The following is a 12,984-nucleotide window of genomic DNA, read 5'->3' on the forward strand; positions in this document are numbered from 1 at the left end:
GAGCATGTTCCACATGGTGTAAAAACCCTGTGCCTATGCGATCAACATTCACCTTTACACTCCTGCTTTATTATTTTGCTTCAATTTTCATGAGAAAGAGTAGCCTAATGAAGCTCTGGTGGAACCCCAATCCTAAGAAGTGTTTTTGTGATTTACAACTAATTTAAGTTCTTCTGCTTCAGCCCTTTCTGTCAAGTAAACTGAAAGTGACAGAAGAAAATGACAGCATGGTCTGCCTGGCTGCAGGGAATGGGGCTGAGTTTGGGCTCTACCTATAAATGCTATTTTTATCAAGATAATGAAACAGTTCAAAGGACACATTAAATCTAGCTAATAAGGAAAAAGTTTGAATGAGTAATTGAATGAAATCGCTAAACGAGGAATGAGATATTTCTAGAGCTATAAGCAACTTACTTAAACTGAGTGCCTGAAATTAAACTTAATCTGAAGTCTAAGGAGAAAACAGGGGTTTAATCTTATTCTGTTCATATATTATCTTTCTCAAGAAGTGCAAAGGAGTTAAACTTTTAAAAACATAATCTGCAAAATACAATTTTGAGATTAAAGGTTTTCCCATTTTATATGAAAAAAAGAGCAATATAAGATCGAGAAGAAGAAAATCTAGGATCCAGTCCTCACTATCAATCCAGTACGCAGCCATCACACCAGTGGTTTCTAAACATTTTCTCTCCTGAACATTTAAGCCACTTCCCACAGTTTGATACCACAAAAGTTCTCTGTCCCTATTCCTTCCTTCCAGATATAAAAATATTTTTAGCACAAAGTTGAAATCATAACACCAACAAATACAGTTATCTAGTTGATTTGAGAAGTCATGCCAGCAGTTTTATGAGGATTTTAGCAGCTGGCTGGTGGGAGTGTAAATTGGTACAACCTTCCTGAAGGACAATTTGGCAATATATATCAAACACTTGAAAAATTTTACTCTCTATTCCAAAATCTCACTTCTTAGAAATTATCCTGAGAAAATAATCTGAGAAGTATGCAACAATTTGTGTGTAAAATGTTCCCCTGTAACATTATTTATAATAGCAAAATATTGAATAGCAAAAACTAAGAAACAAATGCCCCAAAATAATTAATGAATTATGGTATATCCATTAGACAATACAATGCAGCTACCAAAATCCTTATGTAGGTATGGAAATATATTCACAATATATTCAATTAAAAAATAAAGTCACAAAGCTATATGATAATCCCATCCCAGGATGATTCAAATGAGAAAAAGTGGGAGCACATGTTCCAAAATGTTAGTAGTGATCATCTCTGGGTGGTGAGATGGTGGAAGATTTGGACGTTTTTCTTTCTGCTTGTTTTCCCAATTTTCTAAAGATGAACAGTGTATCATTTCTGTAAAAAGTGTCATAACAATTAGAAATGTGCCTAAACACTTTAACTCTTGGGGCAAATGTTTTATATCAAAATCCCACGGAGTCAGAGCAGGAATATCCAACCATCCACACATCTAAAGATGTAATGTTTGACTATAGTATGCAAGGCACTCAGCAAGCTGGTGTAGCGGATACACGGAGGTATGAAGCAAGAACCTGAGCTTCAAGGTGCTTACTATGTAGTATGTGAAGAAATACTGCAAGGTAAAAAGTGCTCGGTGTCACAAAAGAGGTTTAAAACAAGTGCTGCAGAAAGGAGGAAGAGATACTCGACAGTTACCCTTTTCTCAGAGCCAGTCAGGAATTCCTCCTCGCCCGTTTCCAGGAACTCCAAAATAGGTCTCAGCTGTGTTACACACCGGATCAGGTCCTCTTTGTGTTCTAGTAACAGAACAGACAAGGTCTTTCCCTCCTCTGTGCTCCCTGGGGGAGAAAGAGCTAGAGACGAACAAGAGAAGCTCGTCAATTTGAAGAAAATGACAGCATGGTTTGTCAAGAGAGATCTAACAGAATAGTAAAGTGATTCTCAGCCAATTCTGAGCACCTGAATGCAGAATCTCCTTTTGGAGAGGAAAATGCTTTATTATTCTGTTTAAACTCTATGAAAGGAAAAATGTTTCACGTATCTGTCGAAACACAAAGCTGTAAAGCCAGCCAGAGGTTAACCTCTGGTTGGTAAGGCCACTGCTTTGTATCTAACCCAAACGAGAGAAACTTCAGCCTTTAAGTGCTGTCAGCAAACCAGTTCACTGTGGGCACTCAAAATACTGATTTGGATGTGTGGCTTTCTGAAGGGCAGGAGAACACTGATGGTATTCTCCAACTCCAAGGTGTCAGATTAGTTAACTAGGGGGTAGAAATGAAGACTCAAATTCAGTTTGTATATATTAACATGCAGTCTCTGGAACTACAGGTAGAATTTATGTGAAAATCACTTTAACAATAACTAAGCCATTGAAGAAATGTATCACTGGAGCAAGCTTTACAGCATCTGCCCAGAATAAAATTCAGTCACTCAGGTGGATAAGGTTTCTCGTACCTTTTGGCTGCACTGCTTCTACAGCCTCTGGCTGTCTGTCTAACAGTGTTGTCTTTACCGCAGGATTAGAATCTTGGAACAGCCTCAACAGGGACACGACAGTCTGAACATCCAGGCTCTCACTTCTTACTTTATCCAGGATTCTCTGGAATGCTGACTGTCCTTCTTCACCCACAAGACATCCCATTATGGTCTGTAGAACACAAGTGCCCAGAAAGACAGATTAGCCAGCCACAAGAACTCCATGCTCCTTGGATTTGGCAAGTGGGCCCTCAACAGTTTGATCCCCACCTACTTGACCTTTCTATGGCATTTGACGGTACTATCACCTCTACAGCACAATTCTCCTCTGACTTCTTGACACTGAAGCATTTTGGGTAAGAACTCACCTTTCTGACCACTCTTTTTCTGCCTTCCTCACTGGCTCTTCTTCCAAATCCATAAGGAAAAGCAGTACCTAAGACTGGTTTCAACTCTTTATTTTTTCTCACTTTATATACTCTCCTTTTGAAAAGCTCTCGCACATATAGCTTTAACTATCACCTTTATGAAGACAACCCTGAAAACCAGTGCACTAATCTTGAACTCTGTCTCAATCCAGAGCCACAGTGTCTGTTAGATGTGCCTTATCCTCCATGGGTCTCAGCACCATATGCCTAAAACCCAACTCCCTTCATGACTTTTCAAAACCTAGAGCATTAAAATATCAACAACTCCAGGGGTAAAATAAACAACATTAGCATTCCTTTCTTCGGTCTGACAGAGCATCTCTCACACAAATGGAAGGAATGCCAACTGGAAGGCAGAATTAATATCTCTATTTCAGCAATAATGAAAAATCTGGTAATTGAAACTTAATTTCATGAGTATAGTCTTATGTATAATCTTTATATTTCTACTTGGCAAAACTACAACTTACCTCTGATGTTTTTTAGTGTCGATACTATAAAAGAAAATATTTTCTCATGAGAGTCTATAGAGAGCAAAAAGGTTTTCTAGACACACACATGCACACACAGCCACATACACAACACAAAAGGATCTCTTGAACATGTACACTGGCAAAGTTCACCTAGACAGTTATTATATATTCTGACAGTAATTATATGTTTAAAATTGTTGTTTAGAGGAACTTTATCTCCTTCTCTCCTCCCAAATAAACAGGATTATAAATGAGTTAGACTTTGTATTTCTTGAGTTTGTTCTAGCTTGTTTCCTGATCAGAGAGCTAAGTTAAACTTAAAAAAAAGGTTCCTATGAATTTTGGTCATCTCCAAAAGTAAACATAGATAAAACACAATTTAATAATCCTTATTAAGTTTTTATTGGAATAAGTAACTTCCATGAACATAAGATAAACTCATTTTGTCTCTATTTTAAAAATAATAAACAAATGAGATAAAAATGTAAGTTGAATGCTTAATTCTCTTTGGTCGCATTTATTCATCCTTTCTTGCTTTTATTAGTTGGCCTAAAATCTCTTTAGAATGCCTCTTCCCTGACAGCAGTAGGGACCTGAGTAGGCAGCCTGGGGTTCCCAGTATGCCTCCAGGTTTTCATGCCCTTGAGCTGAACCTAATGACTTGCTTCTAAGGAAAAGAATATGGCAAAAGTAATGGGACACCACTTGTGAGGCTAGGTTACTGTGACTTCCATCTTGCCCATGTGTGGACTCCCTCAGTGTCTTTCCTCTATGGGATGCAAGCTGCCATGTTGAGAGGTACCCTATAGAGAGGCCCATGTGGCAAGAAACTCACATCCCCAGTCAACAGTCAGTGAGTGAGCTTAGAAAGAGACACTCCCCAGCTGAGCATCGACATGTCTGCAGCCCAGGCTGACACCCTGAGTACAGCCCTGTGACAGACCCTGAGCCAGGGACTCAGGTAAGCTATGCCTGGATTTCTGACCCACAGAAACTGTGAGGTCATAAACGTTTGTTCTTTTAAGCTGCTAAATTTTAAGACTAATTTGTTCAACACAGGAGTAGGTATCTTATAAAGACCCACTATTGCTAATGCCCTTAGTTTTAAACCTGTTTCTTCCTCTTTATTCTCCATTTCTATCCTCCCTCCCTCCCTCCCTCCCTCTTGTGCACTTAACTGATACAACATACAGCTATCTCATTCTATCCTAGGCCAGTTTTCTTCCCCCCGAAGCTCTCTGAATACCCCAGATCCACCTCTCTCAGTATCCAATTTGTCTGGCATTATCATTTGAGCCAGTGGGGAAGAGAAGCTTTCATCAATGGTGGCATCTGATGCGCTTCTCATTATCCTCTCTGCTGTTTCCTCCTCTGCAGAACTGCTCAGCAGTGAAATTAAAACATTTGTTAACTTCATTGCTCAGCAGTGACACCAGGGTGACCATCTGGGAAGAGAAGCGGGGGTAGGCTGATGAAAGGGCCAGAAGGGAGCAGACAGCTGCCTGGAAAGCCCTGCTCTCTGCTCTTTCTTCCAGTACCTACTGGGGACCTGCACCAGAGCCAGTGCTGTAGCTTACTCTACCAGCCCCCTAAGCTGCCTGGGGTTCCACAGTGGAGTGAGCCCTTTTCTGAAATAGGGGATCTGACTGAACAGAAGGGTGTCACATATTGCAATAGGCTGGAATTCACTGATTGCTATCACATAACAGAACTCTAAGAAATGGACCAAAACAGAGTTTTATTCTTTAACCAGACATTTGGAACTCCTTTGATTCTTAGAGTTAAAGGTACTTCAATAAATTTGTATCAATTCATGGTCACAGAAGTACTCAAAGTACTTTTATCTATGAGTGAAATATAGGTCAATATGTTTAAAGATGGGACAGTTTTCTTTCCCTCTGTTATATGTGAAAAAACCATTTAATCTTTCCCTTACACTCAGATCTTTTAATTGAATTTACTTATTTTCCCAACCATTTGCCTACTGCCTTCGGATTTGTCTTTGTTACACTATATTCTTGTTCGCTCATGCCTTCCTGAATGCTGAGGGCCAGGCAATGGCAATAATGAGACAGACCACAACAGCTCAATACCATCCCAGATACCGTGCATACTTGCCATCTACTTTACTACTTACATCAGATCCTGGAGGCATTACTACGACTACTTAAAGGAGAGTCAGAGAGGTGAAGTAACTTGCCCCAGTTGGCATGGCTAGTGAGCAGAATACCCTGATGAAACACTGAGCTCATTCCAATGATCTGGCACACCTTCCACCCAGTTCCATCTCCCAAACTTCGAGTGTAACCAAATCCATTTCACTGGATTTTATTGGACTTACTAGAATCAACATCACTTGAACACTGGGTAGCATCTAGACAATCTGTACCATTCCTCCTGGTCTCACTGATTAGTGAAGAGACTGGTATACAATAGGTGATTAATAAACGTTTGTTTAACTGAATGAAATTCCCTTCCCATAAGACCACTAACCCTTCTAGCTATAGCTGCATATCTTAGATTTAATAATTAGCAGAGAGGAGATCTGAAAAAAACAACTTAAGTTCATCTCTCATAGACCTGTAAAGTGAACCCTATCCACTCACTTCTCAAGAAGGTTACCCTATACTGTGTCAGTGAACACAGTCCACAAAACACAGACCTACAGGTCTTGACAAACCTCTGAAGTAGTAACACAGATGAAAACATCAGATTCACATAAGAGCCTTCACTGTTGTTTGCCTTTGAAACAAAGTTGAAGGAAAAAAGGATGCTACCAGGTCTTCAGCTTTGGGAGTCTTTCTAGAACTTTAGGTGAAAAGTGGATCAAACAGCAAGGAAATCAATAGTAGAAAAAGTTATCTCCTTATTCTAGTCAAACACTCACCTTGCTATCTACACAATTAATTAAAAGCAGAGACACGGCTAGGAATAAAGCAAGTAGACAATTAAAAGTTCTAACATAAAAGGTGTAAAAAAGTATAAGTTTGCCTTTAAATACAGGTTTTACTCAGCTCAGCCAGAAAGCCTCTTAGGTCAGTATCAGCTTTTTCTAATGGTAAGAGATACTACACTGAGATAGAGACAAGGGGAAGCCACTTTCCCATCCTGGCACCCAAGAGATTTCTCCTTAATCAGTTTTGGCTTTGGTTTCACGCAATTCAAGCTGCCCAGATTCTTCTCATATTGCTGCAATCACTGCTCAGGGAATGGCTTTGCCACCTTTCATCATTTATCTCAGGAAATAAAATAATCAGGACACTGGTTCATGATGTCCTCCCTTAACGCAATCCAGGTCAGGTACATACCTCATATCTGTTTTTAAGAAAAGGAACAGGCTGGTCCATCTCAATCAGAACATCACTCACAAGCCTTAACAGGCCTCAAAATTACACACCTAAGTGTAGATTATAGTTAACGTTGAGCCATCTTTTTAATTTATGATGATGAACCAAATAACAGCCAACAACAACAAAAAACATTCAAAGCTCTCTGGGAGCTAAAGATGTATAAACAGAACAGTGACAAACAAAACCCCCAAACAACCTTTACAACTGTAGCTAAAATGCAGAATGATGTTCCAAGTGAACAGTTCTAATAAGTACGTTCGACACTGAAGTCTTTTGGGGATTCCTGTAGTTGGGTGACTTCTGTATACACTTCTCAAAAAATTACATACGTGGCAGGATTTCTTTGCTGTCAAGACATTCTGTAAGGATAGGGATCCAGTCTTATTTATGTTTGTTTATTTTCCTAGCAACCAGCTCAATGCCTGGCACATACCAGTTGCTCAGTAAATATTTGCTGAATCAAGGAGAAAGCAAAGAATAACACTTGGGAAATGCGTATTCAGCAGCTACTCAAAACACTGAGAGCTGTCAGCATAGACACTGTGACATCTGCCATCATACATTAAGGATTTTGTTAAGCCATTAACTTCTCCAGCAATGCTTCTCAAAATGTAGTCTAGAGATACCAAAAAAGCAGTCCATGGGGAACTTGTTAAAGATGGAGATTCCCAAGCTCTACCACAACGTAAGAATCAGACTCTGGAAGTGCGGTCTGGAGGTGTACATTTTAAACAAATCCACCATTTTAACAAGTGCATCATTTTTATATATACTGAACTGCTGTTCTAGAGACTGATGGCTTTGTATGAGACACTACACCTGCAGTTCAGGAAGCTACTTCCAAGGGTAATGGTATCTATCTGAAAGCATGACTTAAGCAAACTAAGCTTAAAACATCAACAGCAAACCATCTCATGTCAGAGTAAGTGACCACGGCACTAGGATATTATAAGGCATTAAGTGAAAAAGGAGTTTCAAGACTGACTGAGTCTAAAAATGACTTTTTTTTAAATGACTTTTTAATTTTTAATATTTTTTTAAATTTTAATCACTTTATTTTATTATTTTTTTCTTTCTCTCTTTTCTCCCTTTTCTTCTGAGCCGTGTGGCTGACAGGGTCTTGGTGCTCCAGCCGGGTGTCAGGCCCGAGCCTCTTAGGTGGGAGAGCTGAGTTCAGGATATTGGACCACCAGAGACCTCCTGGCCCCACGTAATAGCAAACGGCAAAAGTTCCCCCAGAGATCTCCATCACAATGCTAAGACGCAGCTCCACTCAACGACCAGCAAGCTACAGTGCTGGACACCCTATGCCAAACAACTAGCAAGACAGGAACACAACCCCGCCCATTAGCAGAGAGGCTGCCTAAAATCATAATACAGTCACAGACACCCCAAAACACATCACCAGACACAGTCCTGCCCACCAGAAAGATCCAGCTTCATCCACCAGAACACAGGCACTAGTCCCCTCCCCCAGGAAGCCTACACAACCCACTGAACCAACCTTAGCCACTGGGGACAGACACCAAAAACAACGGGAACCACAAATCTGCAGCCTGCGACAAGGAGACCCCAAACACAGTAAGTCAATCAAAATGAGAAGACAGAGAAACACACAGCAGATGAAGGAGCAAGGTAAAAACCCACCAGACCAAACAAATGAAGAGGAAATAGGCAGTCTACCTGAAAAAGAATTCAGAGTAATGATAGTAAAGATGATCCAAAATCTTGGAAATACAATGGAGAAAATACAAGAAACGTTTAACAAGGACCTAGAAGAACTAAAGAGCATAAAACAATGATGAACAACACAATAAATGAAATTAAAAATTCTCTACAAGGAATCAATAGCAGAATAACTGAGGCAGAAGAACAGGTAAGTGACATGGAAGATAAAACAGTGGAAATAACTACCACAGAGCAGAATAAAGAAAAAAGATTGAAAAGAATTGAGGACAGTCTCAGAGACCTCTGGGGCAACATTAAATGCACCAACATTTGAATTATAGGGGTCCCAGAAGAAGAAGAGAAAAAGAAAGGGACTGAGAAAATATTTCACAAGATTATAGTTGAAAACTTCCCTAATATGGGAAAGGAAATAGTTAATCAAGTCCAGGAAGCATAGAGAGTCCCATACAGGACAAATCCCAGGAGAAACATGCTGAGACACATATTCATCAAACTATCAAAAATTAAATACAAATAAAAAATATTAAAAGCAGCAAGGGAAAAGCAACAAATAACATACAAAGGAATACCCATAAGGTTAACAGCTGATCTTTCAGCAGAAACTCTGCAAGCCAGAAGGGAGTGGCAAGACATATTTAAAGTGATGAAAGGGAAAAACCTACAACCAAGATTACTCTACCCAGCAAGGATCTCATTCAGATTTGACGGAGAAATTAAAACCTTTACAGACAAGCAAAAATTAAGAGAATTCAGCACCACCAAATCAGCTTTACAACAAATGCTAAAGGAACTTCTCTAGACAGGAAACACAAGAGAAGGAAAAGACCTACAATAACAAACCCAAAACATTTAAGAAAATGGTAATAGGAACATACATATCAATAATTACCTTAAATGTAAATGGATTAAATGCTCCAACCAAAAGACACAGACTGGCTGAATGGATACAAAAACAAGACCCGTATATATGTTGTCTACAAGAGACCCACTTCAGGCCTAGGGACACATACAGACTGAAAGTGAGGGGATGGAAAAAGATATTCCATGCAAATGGAAATCAAAAGAAAGCTGGAGTAGCAATCCTCTTACCAGACAAAATAGACTTTAAAACAAAGACCAGGGCTTCCCTGGTGGCGCAGTGGTTGAGAGTCTGCCTGCTGATGTAGAGGACATGGGTTCGTGCCCCGGTCCGGGAAGATCCCACAAGCCGCGGAGCGGCTGGGTCCGTGAGCCATGGCCGCTGAGCCTGCGCGTCCGGAGTCTGTGCTCCACAACAGGAGAGGCCACAACAGTTAGAGGCCCGCGTACCGCAAAAAAACAAAAAACAAAAACAAAGACCATTACAAGAGACAAAGAAGGACACACATAATGATCAAGGGATCAATCCAAGAAGAAGATACAACAATTGTAAATATTTATGTACCCAACATAGGAGCACCTCAATACATAAGGCAAATGCTAACAGCCATAAAAGGGGAAATCGAAAGTAACACAACAATAGTAACACCCTACTTTCACCAATGGACAGATCATCCAAAATGAAAATAAATAAGGAAACAGAAGCTTTAAATGACATATTCAACAAGATGGACTTAATTGATATTTATAGGACATTCCAGCCAAAAACAACAGAATACACTTTCTTCTCAAGTGCTCATGGAACATTCTCCAGGATAGATCATATCTTGGGTCACAAATCAAGCCTTGGTAAAATTAAGAAAACTGAAATTGTATCAAGTATCTTTTCTGACCACAGTGCTATGAGACTAGATATCAATTACAGGGAAAAATCTGTAAAAAATACAAACACATGGAGGCTAAACAGTACACTACTAAATAACCAAGAGATCACTGAAAAAGTCAAAGAGGAAATCAAAAAATACCTAGAAACAAATGACAATGAAAACACGATGACCCAAAACCTATGGGATGCAGCAAAAGCAGTTCTAAGAGGGAAATTTATAGCAATACAATCCTACCGCAAGAAACAAGAAACATCTCAAATAAACAACCTAACCTTACACCTAAAGCAACTAGAGAAAGAAGAACAAAAAACCCCCAAAGTTAGCAGAAGGAAAGAAATCATAAAGATCAGATCAGAAATAAATGAAAAAGAAATGAAGGAAATGATAGCAAAGACCAATAAAACTAAAAGCTGGTTTTTTGAGAAGATGAACAAAATTGATAAACCATTAGCCAGACTCATCAAGAAAAAAAGGGAGAAGTCTCAAATCAACAGAATTAGAAATGAAAATGGAGAAGTAACAACTGACAGTGCAGAAAAACAAAGGATCATGAGAGATTACTACAAGCAACTATATGCCAATAAAATGGACAACCTGGAAGAAATGGACAAATTCTTAGAAAAGCACAACCTTCAGAGACTGAAACAGGAAGAAACAGAAAATACAAACAGATGAATCACAAGCACTGAAATTGAAACTGTGATTAAAAATCTTCCAACAAACAAAAGCCCAGGACCAGATGGCTTCACAGGTGAATTCTATCAAACATTTAGGGAAGAGCTAACACCTATCCTTCTCAAACTCTTCCAAAATAAAGCAGAGTGAGGAACACTCCCAAACTCATTCTAGGAGGCCACCATCACCTTCATACCAAAACCAGACAAAGATGTCACCAAAAAAAGAAAACTACAGGCTAATATCACTGATGAACATAGATGCAAAAATCCTCAACAAAATACTAGCAAACAGAATCCAACAGCACATTAAAAGGATCATACACCATGATCAAGTGGGGTTTATCTCAGGAATGCAAGGATTCTTCAATATACGCAAATCAATCAATGTGATAAGCCATATTAACAGAGTGAAAGATAAAAATCATATGATCATCTCAACAGATGCAGAGAAAGCTTTTGACAAAATTCAACACCCATTTATGATAAAAACCCTCCAGAAAGTAGGCATAGAGGGAACTTACATCAACATAATAAAGGCCACATATGACAAACCCACAGCCAGCATCATTCTCAATGATGAAAACCTGAAAACATTTCCACGAAGATCAGGAACAAGACAAGGTTGTCCACGCTCACCACTATTATTCAACATAGTTTTGGAAGTTTTAGCCACAGCAATCAGAGAAGAAAAAGAAATAAAAGGAATCCAAATTGGAAAAGAAGAAGTAAAGCTGTCACTGTTTGCAGATGACATGATACTATACATAGAGAATCCTAAAGATGCTGCCAGAAAACTACTAGAGCTAATCAATGAATCTGGTAAAGTAGCAGGATACAAAATTAATGCACAGAAATCTCTTGCATGCCTATACACTAATGATGAAAAATCTGAAAGAGAAATTAAGGGAACACTCCCATTTACCAATGCAACAAAAAGAATAAAATACCTAGGAATAAATCTATCTAAGGAGACAAAAGACCTATATGCAGAAAACTATAAGACACTGATGAAAGAAATTAAAGATGATATAAACAGATGGAGAGATATACCATGTTCTTGGATTGGAAGAATCAACATTGTGAAAATGACTATACTACCCAAAGCAATCTACAGATTCAATGCAATCTCTATCAAACAAACTACCAATGGCATTTTTCACAGAACTAGAACAAAAAATTTCACAATTTGTATGGAAACACAAAAGACCCCGAATCGCCAAAGCAACCTTGAGAAAGAAAAATGGAGCTGGAGGAATCAGGCTCCCTGACTTCAGACTATACTACAAAGCTACAGTAATCAAGACAGTATGGTACTGGCACAAAAACAGAAATATAGATCAATGGAACAGACAGAAAGCCCAGAGATAAACCCACGCACATATGGTCACCTTATCTTTGATAAAGGAGGCAAGAATATACAATGGAGAAAAGATAGCCTTTCGATAAGTGGTGCTGGGAAAACTGGACAGCTACATGTAGAAGAATGAAATTAGAACACTCCCTAACACCATACACAAAAATAAACTCAAAATGGATAAAAGACCTAAATGTAAGGCCAGACACTATAAAACTCTTAGAGGAAAACATAGGTAGAACACTCTATGACATAAATCACAGCAAAATCCTTTTTGATCCACCTCCTAGAGTAATGGAAATAAAAACAAAAATAAATAAATGGGACCTAATGAAACTTAAAAGCTTTTGCACAGCAAAGGAAACCATAAACAAGACGAAAAGACAATCCTCAGAATGGGAGAAAATATTTGCCAACGAAGGAACTGACAAAGGATTAATCTCTGCAATATACAAGCAGCTCATACAGCTCAATATCAAAGAAACAAATAACCCAATCCAAAAATGGGCAGAAGACCTAAACAGACATTTCTCCAAAGGAGATATACAGATTGCCAACAAACACATGAAAGGATGCTCAACATCACTAATCATTAGAGAAATGTAAATCAAAACTACAATGAGGTATCACCCCACACCAGTCAGAATGGCCATCATCAAAAAAATCTACAAACAATAAATGCTGGAGAGGGTGTGGAGAAAAGGAAACCCTCTTGCACTGTTGGTGGGAACGTAAATTGATACAGCCACTATGGAGAACAGCATGGAGGTTCCTTCAAAAACTAAAATCAGAA

The 12,984-nt window shown here is 38.9% G+C and overlaps 1 protein-coding gene across 1 annotated transcript in view; it reads right to left on the bottom strand.

Annotated features, from left to right (window-relative positions):
* ZBTB40 (zinc finger and BTB domain containing 40) overlaps nucleotides 1–12,984 on the bottom strand; it is a 94,971-nt gene that overhangs the window by 41,754 nt on the left and 40,233 nt on the right. The window contains exons 6-7 of the mRNA XM_060141164.1: nucleotides 2,455–2,647; nucleotides 1,696–1,853 (exon numbers count right to left, since the gene is read on the bottom strand). Coding sequence (XP_059997147.1) covers nucleotides 1,696–1,853; nucleotides 2,455–2,647 — 351 coding nt within the window. The remainder of the gene's footprint in view (nucleotides 1–1,695; nucleotides 1,854–2,454; nucleotides 2,648–12,984) is intronic.

The sequence above is a fragment of the Lagenorhynchus albirostris genome, chromosome 2 (assembly GCF_949774975.1).
Source record: "Lagenorhynchus albirostris chromosome 2, mLagAlb1.1, whole genome shotgun sequence".
In the NCBI taxonomy this organism is placed as follows: Eukaryota; Metazoa; Chordata; class Mammalia; order Artiodactyla; family Delphinidae; genus Lagenorhynchus; species Lagenorhynchus albirostris.